The sequence below is a fragment of the Bubalus kerabau genome, chromosome 4 (genome assembly GCF_029407905.1).
Source record: "Bubalus kerabau isolate K-KA32 ecotype Philippines breed swamp buffalo chromosome 4, PCC_UOA_SB_1v2, whole genome shotgun sequence".
Classification (NCBI taxonomy): domain Eukaryota; kingdom Metazoa; phylum Chordata; class Mammalia; order Artiodactyla; family Bovidae; genus Bubalus; species Bubalus kerabau.
Genome location: NC_073627.1, coordinates 8,085,650 through 8,102,750, shown reverse-complemented (window position 1 = coordinate 8,102,750; position 17,101 = coordinate 8,085,650). Strand labels below are relative to the sequence as shown.

General features: G+C 50.2%; 1 protein-coding gene and 1 non-coding gene across 5 annotated transcripts; both read left to right on the top strand.

Moving 5' to 3' along the window:
- Positions 1 to 5,467: 5,467 nt before the first annotated feature.
- On the top strand, positions 5,468 to 16,981 carry SLC25A19 (solute carrier family 25 member 19). 4 transcript variants are annotated; one of them, XM_055575120.1, is made up of 8 exons: positions 5,468 to 5,564; positions 6,085 to 6,137; positions 8,422 to 8,591; positions 8,771 to 8,926; positions 10,541 to 10,711; positions 11,731 to 11,914; positions 12,558 to 12,688; positions 15,452 to 16,981. In XM_055575120.1, exons 3-8 carry the CDS (start codon positions 8,460 to 8,462, stop codon positions 15,632 to 15,634), a joined length of 957 nt encoding a protein of 318 aa, XP_055431095.1. In that variant the 5' UTR covers positions 5,468 to 5,564; positions 6,085 to 6,137; positions 8,422 to 8,459; the 3' UTR covers positions 15,635 to 16,981. The 4 variants fall into 4 exon arrangements, with proteins under 4 accessions (XP_055431095.1, XP_055431099.1, XP_055431098.1 ...); XM_055575122.1 differs by lacking the exon at positions 5,468 to 5,564 and adding an exon at positions 5,591 to 5,645; XM_055575124.1 differs by lacking the exon at positions 10,541 to 10,711.
- On the top strand, positions 12,814 to 12,921 carry LOC129651874 (U6 spliceosomal RNA). The gene has a single exon (XR_008714378.1). It is a non-coding gene; the product is annotated as a U6 spliceosomal RNA (small nuclear RNA).
- Positions 16,982 to 17,101: the final 120 nt, after the last annotated feature.

Below are 17,101 nucleotides of genomic sequence, written 5' to 3'. Positions count from 1 at the left end.
TGGACTTCATTAAAATTAAGAAATTCTGCAGACTCCCCAGCTGATCCAATAGTTAGCACACGCTGCTTTGATAGGGCAAATGGAACTAAGATCCTACATGCCTTGGGGTGTGGCCAAAAGATTAAAAAAAAATGATGAGACACCTCTCTGTGTTTAGGGAAATGGTTGAATTTCTTAAAAATGACCTTACCAAGGATGTGGAGGAATTAGGATGATCATACTGCCCGGGGAAAGTAAAATACACAACCACTTTGGGAAACAGTTTGGCGTATCTTAAAAGGTTAAATACACATTGACCTTATGGTCTAGACATTCCACTCCTAGTCTGTACCCAAGAGAAATTAACACAGCTGTCAATACAGAGATATATACAAATATGCACAGTTAAACCACACTCCTTCAGGTGGGACTCGAACCCAGTCACACCTCAGAGGGGACTTGAATCCACAATCCGTGAGCAAGGAGGAGACTCGAACCCACTGTCTTTTAATTGAAACGGCACACCTGGTCCGAGGACTTCCTGAAGTTAGAGTTCTTCTGTCTCAGTGCAGAATGAGTCCGATGAGAGCTAAGAGGTGAGTGGCAGGCAATGAGGGAGTTTATTAGCATAGAGTGCTAGTGACAGCTACAAGCAGGCAGGCAAGGGGGCACAGCCCCCAGAATACACTCAGATACGTTTGTATAATCAGAGAAACTGTGGGGAGGAGAGAAGACCAACTTCCTCCTCATTTTTGGGTAGACGTCAAGACCTCCATCATTAGTTCCTCCTTTAACCCTATATGGTCTAATAAGGACTGCCATGGCGCTATTGAAATCATATGCCTATTAGCCAAAGGTTGGTCCATGGGGCTGCAAAGAGTGGGTACGACTTAGCAACTGAGCACACACACAACATGTACTAAAATATCATCTCAGGTGTCAGTATAATGTCCTCTTTCACCTAGTTTTCTTCCCCCTTTCACCTCTATTCCTGTCTTGGCTACCTGCAGAAGTGCTACTCTTCAAGGACTACTAACTCCCTGACTTCATGTAACAAGATGTACACCCCGTGCCTATTGCCTTGTGTGTGTGTGGGTTTTTTTAATTTATTTATGTGGCTGTACCAGGTCTTAGTTGCTGCACTTGGATCTGCGATTTTCCTTGAGGCGTGCCAGATCTTTAGTTACCACATGCAAACTCTTAGCCGTGGCATGCAGGATCTAGATCCCTGACCAGGGGTCAAGCCCAGGCCCCCTGCACCGGGAGCGTGGAGTCCCAGCCACTGGAACGCGAGGGAATTCCCGATTGTGTTGTTTTAACCATCAGGACTCTGTGGCTTGAGTGTGTCTGGGGCTTCAATGTGCCCAGTCTTCCTTCAGGGCAGAGTAGATTGTTGCTAGGTTTGTTGTTGTTGTTCAGTCGCTAAGTCATGTCTGATTCTTTTCGACCCCATGGACTGCAGCACGCCAGGCTCCCCTGTCCTTCACTATCTCCCAGAGTCTGCTCAGATTCATGTCCATTGAGTCAGTGATGCCATCCAACCATCTCATCCTCTGCTGCCCCTTTCTCTTGTCCTCAATCTTTCCCAGCATGAGGATCTTTTCCAATGAGTCAGCTCTTTGCATCAGGTGACCAAAGTATTGGAGCTTCAGCCTCAGACGTTCCAATGAACATTCAGGGTTGATTTCCTTTAGGATTGACTGGTTTGATCTCCTTGCAGTCCAAGGGAATCTCAAAAGTCCTCTCTAGCACCACAATTCGAAAGCATTAATTCTTTGGCACTCGGCCTTCTTTATGGTCCAACTCTCACATCCATACATGACTACTGGAAAAACCATTGCTTTGACTATACGGACCTTTGTTGGCAAAGTTATATCTCTGCTTTTTAATATGATGTCTAACTTTGTCGTGACTTTTCTTCCAAGGAGCAAACATCTTCTAATATCATGGTTGCACTCACCATCTGCAGTGATTTTGGAGCTCAAGTAAATAAAATATGTCACTGCTTCTACTTTTTCCCTTCCTATTTGCCATGAAGTGATGGGATCGGATGCCATGATCTTAGTTTTCTGAATGTTGAGTTGTAAGCCAACTTTTTCACTTTCTTTTTTCACCCTTATTCAGAGACTATTTAGTTTCTCTTCAATTTCTGCCATTAGAGTGGTTATCATTTGCATATCTGAGGTTGTTGATATTTCTCTGGGCAATCTTGATTCAGTTTGTGATTCACTGAGCCCCGCATTTTGCATGATATACTCTGCATATAAGTTAAATAAGCAATGTGACAATATACAACCTTGACATACTCCCTTCCCAATTTTCAACAATCCATTGTTCCATTTCTGGTTCTAACTGTTGCTTCTTCACCTGCATACAGATTTCTCAGGAGGTAGGTAAAGTGGCCTGGTATTCCCACTTCTTTAAGAATTTTCCACAGTTTGTTGTGATCCACACAAAGACTTTAGCGTAGTCAATGAAGCAGAAATAGATATTCTGGAGTTCCCTTGCTTTCTCTATGATCCAACGAATGTTGGCAGTTTGATCCCTGATTCTTCTGCCTTTTCTAAACCCAGCTTGTGATTCTCAGTTCACCTACTGCTGAAGCCTAAGCTTAAAGGATTTTGAGCATAACTTTGCTAGCAAGTGAAATGAGGGCAACTGTACAGCAGTTTGAGCATTCTTTGGCATTGCCTTTCTTTGGGATTGGAATGAAAACTGACCTTTTCCAGTCCTGTGGCCACTGCTGTGTTCTCCAAATTTGCTGGCATATTGAGTGCAGCACTTTCACAGCATCATCTTTCAGGATTTGAAAGAGCTCAACTGGAATTCCATCACCTCCACTAGCTTTGTTTGTAGTGATGCTTTCTAAGGCCCACTTGACTTCACACTCCAGGATGTCTGGCTCTAGGTGAGTGACCACATCATCGTGGTTATCTGGGTCATTAAGATCTTTTTTGTATAATTCTTCACATATTCTTGCCGCCTCTTCTTAATCTCTTCTGCTTCGGTTAGGTTGTTACCAGTTCTGTCCTTTATTGTGCCCATCTTTGCATGAAATGTTCCCTTGATATCTCGAATTTTCTTGAAGACATCTCTAACCTTTACTATTCTATTGTTTTCCTCCATTTCTTTGCATTGTTCATTTAAAAAGGCCTGCTTATTGCTCCTTGCTATTCTCTGGAACTCTGCACTCAGTTAAGTGTATCTTTCCCTTTCTCCCTTGCCTTTCACTTCTCTGCTTTTCTCAACTATTTGTAAAGCCTCCTCAGACAACCTCTTTGCCTACTTGCATTTCTTTTTTGCTAGGTTACTCGATTCTTTTCCTGAGTAGTTATTAGCTTACAACAGTCTCCCCAATTCCCTTAAAATTCCCTTTCTGTCTTTTATCCCCTAGCAGGATTTTGAAACTATTTCATTCTCCTACTCTGTCCCTATCAATAGGGCTTCATTTGTAAGAGCCAAAAACTGGAAGCAACCCAAGTGTCCATCTTGGTGAATGGATAAAAAAAAAATTATTGTATACCCATACAGTAGAATATGACTCAGCAATAAAAGGCGGTCAATTAACAACACACACAGCTTCCCTACTGACACAGTGATTAAGATTCCACCTTACAATGCAGGGGACACTGGTTCCATCCCTGGTCCCAGAAAATCCCACGTACTGCAGGGCAACTAAGCCCGTGAAAACAACTACTGAGCTCACGTGTAGCAACTACTGGAGCCCCCACACTTCAGAGCTGGTGCTTCCAAGAGAAGCCACTCCAACGAGAAGCCCGAGCTACAGCTAGAGAGTGGCCATCGCTTGCCGCAGCTAGGGAAAGCCCTCGTGTAGCAACAACGACCCAAAATAATAATATTAAAAAATAATACACACTAATGGATGAATCTCTAGATAATTATACTGAGGGAAAGGAGCCAGACAAAAAGAACATCATGTCATGTATAATTCCATTTATATGGAAGTCTATAAAATGCAAACTAACAGAAAGCACATCAGAGATTGCTTGGGAACGGAGAAAAGAGGGCAAGGGGGAGGGATCGTAAAGAGGCACGAGGAATCGTTGAAGGCAATGGATGTATGTTCACTCTCTCATGGTAATGTACACTGCAGGTCAAAACATAACATTGTTCACTTTGGAAACGTGTCAACTGTATGTCTGTTACAATAAATCAATAATAATAAATAAATAAATAAATAAATCAATAAAGCTGTGCAGAAAATTGTGAGGAGCCTAGAACGCTTTGTCATGCCAGAAAACAAGGAAACTAGTCGGTGTGTCAAAAAGATTCAGGTTCCAACTTAAATAGGCACCCACTGGCCACCGATGGGAAAATATGAGTATCAATTAGGATAATAATTACTGTGGATGGAAATCACAGTGGATTGAAAAAGGACAAACAGTAATACAGTGTTCAGACTGATAGACACAAATCTATGTGTTCATAATGATAGATATAAAATATGTATTCATAATGACAATAATAGACTCATTGATTAGGGAATCAATTAATTATTAGACTCAGTAACAGCACCACTTAGGTGCAGTTATAGAGGAAAAGGAGACTGACCAGAAGTTGGTTAATTGTTGAAGTTGAGTAATGACTCTATGATGGTTCATCGGGCTGTTCTACTTTTGTATATGTATGAATTTATTTATTTGCTTGCTCGCTTGCCTCCCCAAGTGCCAGATCTTAGTTCACGCATGCCCCCTGCATTGGAAGGGTGCGGAGTCTTAACCGCTGGGCTGCCAGGGAAATTCCCCAAAATAGTTTTACATTGTGCAATAAAAATGTTTTTTTAACTGTGCATCAAAATTATTGCGCTAATGTGAAAAACACCGTTTGAAAATCGGGAAGAAAGACTGTCCTGCAAAATGCTGATGCTACTTGGGTGAGAGTGGTAGGGTGAGTCATTTCCCCCTTCATTTCTACATTGTCTGTATTGTGGCTATATATTTTTATATTATTTTCATAATGAGCTGAGCGACTAACCCTTTCATTCATAATAAACCCTAGGGGGAAAACAAAATCTCTGTATTTTTGCCGTCCTCGTCCAGGTCTTAAAAACTCATCTGTTCTTTCCCCCAGGCTTTTGCTAAACTTCCCGCCATCTTTTCCAAGTTTACAGTATCCGGGAAATGGAAATAAGAAACTTTTGACGAATGCGGGTCAAGTCCAGCGCGCCCTAAACTTCCGCCCGCCAGCAGTCTGACCCTAGGCACACGCCCAACTCGGCGCGGCGACCTCTTCAGGCGCAGCCGGGCTTCTGGACCCGCCTTCCTCGAACGCGAGGGAGACGTTTGCGCACGCGCGCGCCGAGGGCCTACATCTCCCAGTAGGCTCTGCGCCTCGCAGGGGCCGGCCTTGGTCGCAGAGGACTACACTACCCAGCAACTCCTTGCAATAGGCGTTTATCGGGGGGTTAGGGGGGCGCCAGTACAACCATTGGTTTAGCGTCTGTCGGAAGCTGTGCTGTGATTGGCCTGGAAACCCGTCAGTTACCGCCAAGCTCAGTTAAGTTTTACTGTTAGACTGCGCGAGGGGGGAGAGACGAGCGACGGGAGCCGCGCCCTCTCAGCCCGGTGAGTGACCTCTGCCTCCGCCCTCTCGCTGTCCGCTCGGAGACTTGCACCCTCATTCCCTGGGGGCGACCACACGCGCAGGTACTCACGCGGGGGCGGGGGCCGTGCCCACACGTGAGGCGTCTGACCTGAGAAGCATCTTCAGGGACGCAGGAAGCGAAACCCTGGACACGCCCGGGGCACCTGTCTGTACAGTCGGGTGCACGCCTCGCTGGCGTTTTCTTGGAGCCGGGGTACAAACACAAGCCCTGGAGCACATGTGGACACCGGTGTCCATACGCGGGGACATCTGTAGAGACCCTCGGCTGAGCACGTGGGCTCAGGGGCACACGCGCTTACCGCGGGGCTCCTGCATATCTGAACCCCAGGGGCTCCCGCAGTGAAAACGGGGTGGCGAAAGCAGACACACACCCACCCCCCGCACACACCTGCCCTTGTTCACTCCAAGGCACCCCTCCCACCATCTGATACTTTATTATATCATGCTTATAATCATGTTTCATGTTTATTTTGTCTCTAGATAAATATCAAGGCTTTTTGGTACAAGAAGGAAATTCTGAGCAAGCAGAAAAAGTAAGGCCACTAATGAATTGTATTCAGCAAGCCCTTTCACGTGTATAAGACTTTTACCTTTTTGACAGAGCTTATCATATATAGTCGGAGAAGGCAATGGCACCCCACTCCAGTACTCCTGCCTGGAAAATAACATGGGCTGGGCTGAGGAGCCTGGTAGGCTGCAGTCCATGGAATCGCTAAGAGTCGGACACGACTGAGCGACTTCACTTTCACTTTCCACTTTAATGCATTGGAGAAGGAAATGGCAACCCACTCCAGTGTTCTTGCCTGGAGAATTCCAGGGACGGGGGAGCCTGGTGGGCTGCCGTCTGTGGGGTCGCACAGAGTCAGACACGACTGAAGAGACTTAGCAGCATCATATATAGTATCTTGCATGATTCTCCCAGGAATCTCGTTAGGCGGGGCCACTGTCATTCCCATTTTCCAGAAGAAAAACTGAGCCTAGGTTAAATAAACCTGCCCACGGTACATGAGCGAATCAGAAATTTGAACTCAGGCTTCTTGATCTGAGGTTTAAGATTATGACCAGCTATGCAGAGCTACTTATTTATAGAAATGTAGCTTCCCTCCCTGACAGCAGGGAGCTGACAGTGTTCTGTGTGACCCGAGCAGTCTCTGGGTGACCTGTGGAGAGACTGTGTCTCTCATTCACCTGCTTCACATTTAAACTGCTCCTCACAGGTGCCCTGGGAGTCGCAGCTTGAGTTAGCATCAAAGAGAACTTGATGGGAAAACTGAGGTCTCCTTTGAGGGTCTGGGTAAAAGTTACCAAGGGGCAGGCACATTTCTGGCAGGGGGTGGGAAGTTTCATACCATTAGTATATTTTTTTTTTTTCCCACACTGCAAGGCTTGCAGGATCTTAGTTTCCAATCAGGGATCAGACCTGGGCCCCAGCCGTGAAAGTGCCGAGTCCTAACCACTGGACTGCTGGGGAAGTCCCCCATTAGACCTTGAATAAGACATTATTTTACAATACCTTGCCAGTTGAGCCCCATGGATGTGCTTGTTAATTTTAAGGATGGATTGGAGTGCTATTTTGGTAGTTTCAGAAAAGTGAGGACTTGGGAGGATGAAAGGAGAAAAAGAAACAATAGCGGGGTGGAGGGGGTCACTGTGCACCCTGACTCTCCTGTTCCTAAAAGTATTCAAAAGTGAAAGTGAGTCGCTCAGAGTGGGGAGCCTTTCCCTTCTCCAGGGGATCTTCCCAACCCAGGGATGAAACCCAGGTCTCCCGCATTGCAGGCGGATTCTTTACCAGCCTTGCCACAAGGTATTCAAGAACTAGGTTAATTCTGAAGTCTCTCTCTCTTTTTTAAATAATTGTTTATTTTATATACTTAATTTTTGGCTCTGCTGGGTCTTTATTGCTGCACGTGGGCTTTCTCTGCTTGCAGTGAGCAGTGCCGGGTGTGGGCTTCTCACGGCAGTGGCTTCTCGTGTGGAGCGCGGGCTCTAGGCCGAGGGGCTCCAGCCATTGCGGCCCGTGGGCTCAGGAGTTGCAGCTCCCAGGCTCTAGAGCACAGACTCAGAAGTTGTGGTGCGCCAGCCTAGCTGTTCCTCGGCATGTGGGATCTTCCCGGATCAGGGATCGAACCCATGTCTCGTGCACTGGCAGGCAGATTCTTTACCAGTGAGCCACCAGGGAGGCCCTGAAGTCTCTTTGGAAATCATTTTATATTTTGTTTTAACTGGGGCTTGGGAGGCTGGGAGGGTGGGGCATAATGAATTCAGTCCATATAGAAAAAGGGAGACCTGGCCTCCCTCTTCCCTTGCCAACTCTCCCCCAGAGGTAACCTCACCAACCTGTCAGGGTGTGTGTGTCCTTGCAGACTTTCCCCCATTCTTTATACGTTGGTACAGCGAAAGTCGCTCAGTCGTGTCGGACTCTTTGTGACCCCATGGACTATACAGTCCATGGAATTCTCCAGGCCAGAATACTGGAGTGGGTAGCCATTCTCTTCTCCAGGAGATCTTCCCAACCCAGGGATCGAACTCAGATCTTCTGCATCGCAGGCGGATTCTTTACCAATTGAGTGCATGTATATCTTGCTGTTTTTCTTTTGCGAAAGAGTGGCTCGAATTCTATTGGGGAGGAGAGGCAAGAAACAGATGGATAGAATCAATGTTCAGTATGTAAATGCTCTAAAGAAGAATAAAGCAGGATAAGGAGAGGATGTGGGCTCTGCTTTGGGGGGTTGTTTCAGGAGGGCTGCTCTGGGGAGTGTGAGCAGGGACCCTAAGCACTTGCTCTAGTGTTTATTCTTTATCTCTCCCATTTAGCTTGAAGCTGATGGACGTTGCATGGGCCAGAGGCAGGGATGGTGGGCTATGACCCCAAAGCAGACAACAGGGATATCTCCAATGTTGAGGTGGCTGTGGCTGGGTCTGTGTCCGGACTTGTCACTCGGGTGCTGATCAGCCCCTTGGACGTCATCAAAATCCGCTTCCAGGTACCCTTTCCCCTGTTATCCGTGTAATGGGCTGGAGGACCAATTCACTCTCTTTTGCCAAAGCAGCTCCTGGGGCTTGGAGTTTTGTGAAGGAGAAGCGCTTTATTGCCATCTCTGAAATTCCTCCTGCCCACCCCCGCCCACCCCATCATCCTGACCATTTCCATTTTGATACCTAGCTTCAGATTGAGCGCCTGTCTCGCAGTGACCCCAATGCAAAATACCACGGAATCCTGCAGGCCGGGAGACAGATTTTGCAAGAGGAGGGCCCAACAGCATTCTGGAAAGGGCACATCCCAGCCCAGCTTCTCTCCATAGGCTATGGAGCTGTCCAAGTAGGTGGCAGGGGAAGCAGCCAGGCCCCTAGGGTCACGTTGCACAATGGGGGAACCGGGGGTGGTAGGGTGGGCACCCGGGCCGCCTGGGGTAAGGCAACAGGAGGTAGTCACACACTTCCCACTTGCCTTGGTGGGGAAGCTACCTGGCAAATGGAAGACATAGACCAGAAGCATCCCCTTCCCCACGTCGCCCAAGCCTGGGGACTTGGCACCCACAGAACATGAGGCATTGTGTCCAGGAGACTGTCTTGATGCCAGGCCCAGAGGGGCTTGGCAGATGGCAGTACAAACACTTTTCATTCTTCAAAGTAGCATTTTCACGTCTGTGCTTCCTCTGAACTTCCCGGCAGCGCTGTGAGGAAGGTGCAGCAGGCATTTCGTGGCTCACAGAGAGGTTGAGCGAGCTGCCTGAGGCCACACAGCCCGTAGGTGGCGAGGCTGGGCTTAGGGTCCAGGCTTCTTGTCTGGTACGCATTGTTCAGCTGAGTGCCAGTTCACCCCTCAGCGTGTAGTCTGTAGTTGTACAGAGGTGGTGATGAGATGGCCAGTCCTGCACCGTGCTAACTGGGGCGTGGGAAAGCGTGTCACTTCCGCCGCCTCACAGCGGTCCTTCGGCAGGCTCTGCTGTCACCCCCATTTTACGGAAGCCAAGACAGCGTAAGCAATTAGCCCGGCCAGAGTCGCTAGGTGGAAAGTGGCCGAGCCAGGACTCCCAGCCCGGCGGCCAGCAGCAGAGCTGCCCTGCCTGTTCTTCCTGTGACATCACAGGGGTCGCTCAGGTTACCTGCTCTGCAGCTCTCGCCCTGAGCCGGCGCGCGGACGCTGCATGCTGCTGGGTTCATGCAGCGACATGTGCTCTCAGCACCCTGAGCTTCTGCGAGTTGGATAGAGAAGCATCTGAGCCCAAGGGGGGCTTCCACCATGGAATATGTAATGTATGGAATTCTCCCAATGGAATTTCAGCTCCAGGGCCACGGCTCGCTGCACTGAAAGGGTGCCCAGCCTAGAATCAGACGATGGCCATCTTTTCTCAGTTGTCAGGAAACTAAGTGATGAATAGAATTTTCTTTCCTTTCTTTTTCTTTCTTTTTTTGGTCTCACTCTGTGGCTTGCAGGATCCTAGGTCCCCAACCAGGGATTGAACCCAGGGCCATGGCAGCTAGAGCACTGAGTCCTAACCACTGGACCTCCAGGGAATTCCTGAGTAGAATTTTCTTTCTTTTTGCTCCCTTATGTGCTTGTTTATTTTAACTTGTATCCAAGATGATAGAATGATGCCAGGAGCCGAATATAGAATTCATTGTTCAGCCACTTAAAAAATACCCTCCAATTCTTAGCTGCTGAAGGATGTCAGAGATAATTCTAAAATTGTGAACTCTTGTCCGTTACTTTAGACAACTCAAAGTCTAGTTTCTGAGTAGAATTTTCTGATATAAAAACTCCCTCGCATATTTCTTTAGCCCTTGGGTGTTTGGCTCTGCTCAGAGCGAAAGGGCACAGGTTCCGTGTTTATTGAATTCTGTCCCTGCTCAAGGAGAGCGTCTCCTGGTCACGGGTGGAGGGGAAGCATCCGGGGCTGTTTATCCATGACGCTGCCACGCACCCTTGCAGTTTTTGTCGTTTGAAGTGCTGACCGAGCTGGTGCACAGGGCCAGCGTGCGCGATGCCCGCGACTTCTCCGTGCATTTCTTGTGCGGCGGCCTGTCCGCTTGCGTGGCCACCCTCGCCGTGCATCCCGTGGACGTGCTGCGCACCCGCTTTGCAGCTCAGGGTGAGCCCAGGGTGAGTGGCCAGGTCAGAAAAGGGGTGCCCGAGGGATGGGGGTGGTGTGTGCCAGGGTGGGGGCCCTTTTCCTTAGAGGGAACAAAGCTGGGGGAGGGGAGCGGGGGTCTTCAGGCCCTTCAGCCTGTCCCCTAAACTGTGACTGCTCTCAGCACCAGACAAGGTGCTCACAGCCTCCTGAGGGGACACAGAACCTGGCAGGGAAAGAGAACAAATACCAAATGGCTTTCCTCTGAGGCCCAGCCCTTTCGTGCAAGTTCCGAAGGCGGAAGCCTTCAGTATAGCTGCCAGCATCTGGGGGCGAGTGTGAAGAGGGCCTCCCTGCCCGGGGCGGACTTTTCCATCAGTCACCCTTGGTCAATGCGGTGCCTTGTGGTACCCACAGGCAGGCAGAGTCAGCCCCGCTGGACCACTGCAAAGAATATATAGAATATATGTCAAACAGAAGTATACTTAAAAAAAAACTATCTGTGATCTCCATGCATAAAGATGGCATTTTGACAGTTTAAGAAGGGTTAAGTATATGCATGGGTTTCCCTGGTTGCTCAGTGGTACAAAATCCGCCTGCCAATGCAGGAGGCTCGGGTTCAATCCTTGGGTTAGGAAGATCCCCTGGAGAAGGAAATGGCTACCCACTTCTGTATTCTTGCCTGGAAAATCCCATAAACAGAGGAGCCTGGTGGGCTCTAGTCCACGGGGCCACAAAAGAGGCAGATGGGACTGAGCTTGCAGGCACGCATGCTGTAAATTATAAAACGGATCATCCAAGAGTGGACTTCACACCTTTCGCAGTCCCGCCTGTTTCTGTGCACTTCTTGGGAAGCCCGTGGTGTAAATAGCCAGAAGGGGAGCCGCTGGGCAATTCCACCCTCGGAGTTTTGGCCCAGCATTTTCTTTGTCGTCCTGGCAGGAGAAGTAACACCCCTGGTAGCTGGTTTCTAGGCTCGGGGAAATATACTTGGCGGGCTGGGTTTTCGGGCCGAAATAACCTCGTTCATCCTCACACGTGTGGTGTCCAGGTCTATAAAACCCTGCGAGACGCCGTGGTGACCATGTACAGGACCGAAGGCCCCTTGGTCTTCTACAAAGGCCTGAACCCCACCTTGATCGCCATCTTCCCCTACGCGGGGTTCCAGTTCTCCATCTACAGCTCCTTGAAGCGCGCCTACGAGTGGGCCTTGCCGGCCGAAGGCAAGAAAAACGGTGAGACCACCCTCCCGGGAAAGGGGATCTGGGTCTCACTCCCCCACCACCCCACTCCCCAGCCATAGCATCTCTTTCTGAGTCAGGTAGGAAGGAAGGCTTTCCTCCAGCAGCTAGGACACGGCAGACCTCTGAACCCCCCCGCTCTAGTGCCTCCAGCAAAACAAATCCGTTCACTCACAGGTTACTTTGTTTCTCTCAGCTCTCGCCACTGTTATCTCTGGCCACCGGTCATGGTTTTCATTTTTGTCCAAGGTCCAACTTGCAGACAGCCTGGTTTTGTTTACGTGTTTGGTTTGGTTTTCATTTGGGGAAGCCGGGGAGGGGCACAGGCATCCTGTTCCCTCCCGAGCATGACCCGGGTCGCGTGGCAGAGCCTGCAGGCCCCGAATGCCTCTCGCTGGGGCGACGCGTGTTCCAGGCTCACACCCCTTCTGCCACCAGCCTGTCCAACCTGCAGTCCACCGCCATCCTTGATGAAAGGGACTGCGTCTGGTTCTCTCTCTCCTGGGTTAAATTCTGAGATCGAGGATGCTTGTAGGGTTTTGTTTTATGGCCCCGAATTAGAAGGTGTAACCTTGACTTTTACCGTAGATTGCATTTCTCTGCTTTCTCCCCCCTCCATCCCACATCTCTGGTCCAGGGAACTTCAAAAACCTGCTTTGTGGCAGCGGAGCTGGCGTCATCAGCAAGACCCTCACGTACCCGCTGGACCTCTTTAAGAAACGGCTGCAGGTCGGAGGGTTTGAGCAGGCCCGAGCCTCCTTTGGCCAGGTGAGCCGTCCCCCCGCAGACAGCTCTGATCCTGGCCGCCCACCGGGCGTGTGAAGGAGCAAGGGTCGGCTCCCCCAGCCCTCTCACCCCCAGCCTGGCCCTGGTGTCCATGGAAATGTAATCTAGTGCTCACCTTGGGGAGCACATGCACTAAAATTGGAAGGATCCAGAGAAGATCAGCATGGCCCCTGAGCAAGGGTGACACGCAAATTCATGCAGTGCTCTGGATTTAAAAAAAAAAATTTGATCTAAGAGAGAATTGGAAAATTTGAGGATTATAACCCAGGAGGAGCATCTCAGAAAGCTCTGAGAACTGTCCTGCCTGCTGGATGTTGAGACACAGTTTAGGTTAAGTTTTTTTTAAGACAGAGGGCTGTGCATCAAATATTATTGACAATTTACATAATCCGGATCTAAGCACCATCATAGTGGGTCATGTGACCCCTTACGAGATCAAGAAGGAACGTTGTCTTTAAGGAGTTGCCTTGTCGATGCTGGGAGAATGTTGCTGTCTATGGTTGGGCAGGTATTCCCGCCGATGGGAAAGGTCTGGTCAACGCAAAATACAGATAACGTGATGCACAGTGCAGGGAGAGGGCGGCCAAAGAGCGGAGAAGAATTTTTATATTTAGATTTGTCTTGTCTTGCCCTGAAATCTGAATTTTATCTCACACCGGGGAGCCCTGAGCACATGAGAAGCCACAGGCAAAGCCCTGCGTGTGTCGGGCGCCATGCAGAGACGCAGGAGAAGGCACACTCAGCCTCTGCTCTTACAAAGCGTGCAGTTCATTTGGGGACCAAGAGTTTACTCACATAAGAAAGGTCCCCAAGATATCAAAGAACACAGAGAAGCAGGCTCATACTGGTGTGTGGGGTTCTTTGCTTTATGCTATAGATGTCCCAGGATAGGGGTGGATTAAATCTGACCAACTAAAATATATTTTAAATGCACTAGAAGGGTTTGCCATCAGAGAAGCCCCGTTGTGGGTAATTTTGTAATGTTAATAGTCATTCCTTAATCTGCTTCGATTTTCACATACTGGGTTTTCATCTGCTCCTTGTGGAGTGCTGCTTTTGTGAAAGGCCAGGGTGGTAGGCAGTGGGGCGGTGCGGGTGGAAGGCAGGGCTGGGTGACTTCTGGGCGGCTCCCTCTGGAACCTGGGACCCTGGGATGTCACAGCAAGAAGACGTCACAGCCCAACGTGCCTGACAGACGGCAGAGGAGCGAGAGGGCATGGAACGGGAGTCAGGAAGGGAAGAGTGCACGCCTTACTCAGGGAGAGAGAAAGAAGTGGGTTTACAAATTATGGTACAGTTTCTTTGTAGAAAACTTCAGAGATGTTAGACAAAAAGGAAGATAAAATCCCAGGTAAATCCAACACCACCCACCCCGAGAGGATCACACAGAACCTTTAGCTGTAGTAGTTCTCTCTCTTTCTTCCTCTCTTTCTCTGTCTCCCTTCCTCTCCCCCCTCTCTTTCTCTTATTGAAGTATACTCGATTTGCAATACTATGTTAGTTTCAGGTGTATAGTGTAGTGATTCAACATTTTTATAGTTTATATTCCACTTAATTATAAAATAATGGTGACATTTCTTTGTGCTGCACAGTATATCCTTGTTGCTTATTTATTTGTTTTATTTCTTGGCTCTGCGTGGAATCTCAGTTTCCCAACCAGGGGTCAAACCCGCACCGCTTGCAGTGGAAGCATGGAGTCTTAACCACTGCACCTCCAGGGAGGTCCCACGTAATTTATTTTATAGGGGTTTGTTTGTACCTCTTAATCCCCTGCCCCTCGCCTGCTCCTCCCCGCGTCCCTCTAGTCACCAGTAGTTTATTTTTTTAGATTCCACACATTAGTAATAACACACACCAGTTCCCTTTCTCTGACTTATTTCACTAAGCATAACACCCCCTGGGTCCATCCATGCTGCTGTTTTGTTTCTTTGCAGAAGAAAACGTAGACATTTTAACAAAAATGGGGTTGTACACAAGGTTTTATAACCTCCTCTTTCCAGTTACCAACTTGGTTTGAAGAGATGGTTTGAATTTGGACAGGGAGAGCTGGTGAGAGACCAGGACACAGGAGGGAGGCCCTGCTCCCAACGGAGATGTAGTGTGAGCAGGCGTGGCTGGAGGGGGGCCGCGTGAGTGGACCAGTGGGCGATAAAGGCAGATCAGGGAGGGACGCTGAGGCCAAATGGTGGAAGGCCCTGAACACCAGGCCACGTGGCTTGGACTGGATTCTTCATCATCGTCGTCGGGAGGTCCTGGAGCTTTGGGGGTTGAGCAAGGCTTGAGCCGAGCTGTGTCTTGGGGACACAGCAGCCATCTGTGGTCAAGTGGAGGTGGCCAGCCTGGTGACACCGGTCAGGCTCAGAGCTCACAAGGACCAGATTCAGATCTACTGCCCAAGGTGGGCGGGGAGTGATGGGGCACACGGCCGGAGCACCTCTGGGAAGAGGGTCCAGAGCTCTCACTGGGTCCTTAAGAGCCTCGGTCCGTGGGAACTTCCCCGGCAAAAAGGAGCTCTGTCCAGTGCTGATTTCCACGCCCCTCCTCTGTGAAGCCTGAATTAGCCCAGCTGGAAGAGAAAGAATGAGGTTCACTTCTTCCGTCTTCTTGGCATTCATTCCTTCTTCCAGCAGCTATCTGCTGGGAGCTTTGAATGTGCCAGGCCCTGTGTTGACAGAAGAACAGAGCTCACATCCACGTGTCCACCCCCTCCTCTCTCCTTAACCAGGGTACCCTTCCTCTCCCCAGGTGCGGAGCTACAAGGGCCTCCTGGACTGCGCCGGGCAGGTGCTGCGAGAGGAGGGGGCACAGGGCTGCTTCAAAGGCCTGTCCCCCAGCCTGCTGAAGGCCGCCCTCTCCACCGGCTTGGTGTTCTTCTGGTACGAGCTCTTCTGTAACTTCTTCCATCACATGAGGAAGGCAGACAGCTAGCCTCGAGGGCAGGAAGGGTGGCCTGCGGTCTTCCCCTCCTGGAAGTAGACTCGATCAACGGTCTCCTGTTGCACAGAGAGGCGCTGCCTGGTCCTTCCCTCCAGGACAGCTGTCTCGGGCACGAAGATCCGTCGGGATTCCACTGGAAGGGCACCGGGAGGCCCATCAGGAGGAGCTGGACGTTCATCCTCTGTCTGTCGGACACTGGGGGCAGCAGCTGCCCTCCTGCTAAGCCTGGCTGCCCAAAGAGCCCTCCTGACTCTGGGCGGGGCCGCAGGGTGAGCGTGAGGCTGGGACTGGGCCCCGTACAGGGTCCCCACGCTTACTCCCACCACCTATTTAATAGACGTTAAAGCTGAAAGCAGTCTTTCCCCTCCACCTTCCCTTCCAAATCACATCCCTGCTCCCAAAGCTGGAGGGAGGGAGCCCTGCTTTCCCTGCTTCTACTTCGCTCCGCAGCTGTGTCCCTCAGGCAGCTCTGCTTCTGGTTCTAGGGGAAGAATCCTAGAACTAGCTGAATTGGTCTCTTTATGTAAAAACTCCACCATACTCAGATCTCCATGTCTATAAAGGCACCGCTCAGGCTGTTCTCTCCCTGGCGGGACTGGTCCCAGCCCGTGGGCCTCTAGGAAAAGCTGATCCCAGCGGCGCCACTGGCAGTGGGGGTGTGCCGATGGGGCGGGGGTGTGGGTAAAGGCAGCAGCCCTCTGCCTCAGTCTCCCAGGATCACTCTCTTGCTGGAGGCTGGGTTAGCCCTCCTCAGTGGGTGGGAGCTTAGGCTGGGCCAGTGGGCATCAGCTGCCCGCTTGTGAGCTCCTGGGTCCAGCATGGCCCTGGGTGCATCCTCTACAATCCCCGCAGGAAGGGGTTGAGCAGGCCGCCTGCTGCGGGGACCCCCGGTGCCCAGGCGGTTGCCAGGCACAGGAACCCACAGTCTAGACACCGCCAGCGGTACGAAAGGAGAAGAGAGTCACAGAAAAACCACCCGCTGGGAAGCATGGCCCTAGAGGTTGGCTGTGCAGGGGGAGTCCCGCTCAGGACTGCTCCCTTGACCTCACCTCGGCTCTAGCTCCAGCCTTTGCACTGACAGCCGAGGAAGGTGGCAGCGAGGAGCAGCCATGGGTGGGCGTCATGGCTCTCCTGGGGTCCTGGGCCCGTTCTCACCATTATCGTGTCCTTTCTGGTCTGGTACCTGGAATCCTGGAACCTCCCTGCCCTTGGTTGCTGATTATGAAGGTCCATGTGTGGCTAGAGGGTGTCTGGCAGTCAAGGCTTGCGGCTGCCCAAGGGGGCCGCTGTCCGAATGTATTTTTTTGATATCCATGGAAGTAAACTTTATTCTCTTCAGCTCTCTGCTCATTGGTTTTCTTAGCAGCTGAGGTTCTCTTCCTCGATCCATTTTCTGGTGACTACTTGGGCAGCTCTGTGAGCAGGAGAAGCGAGCCCTGGATACAGAAACATCAACAC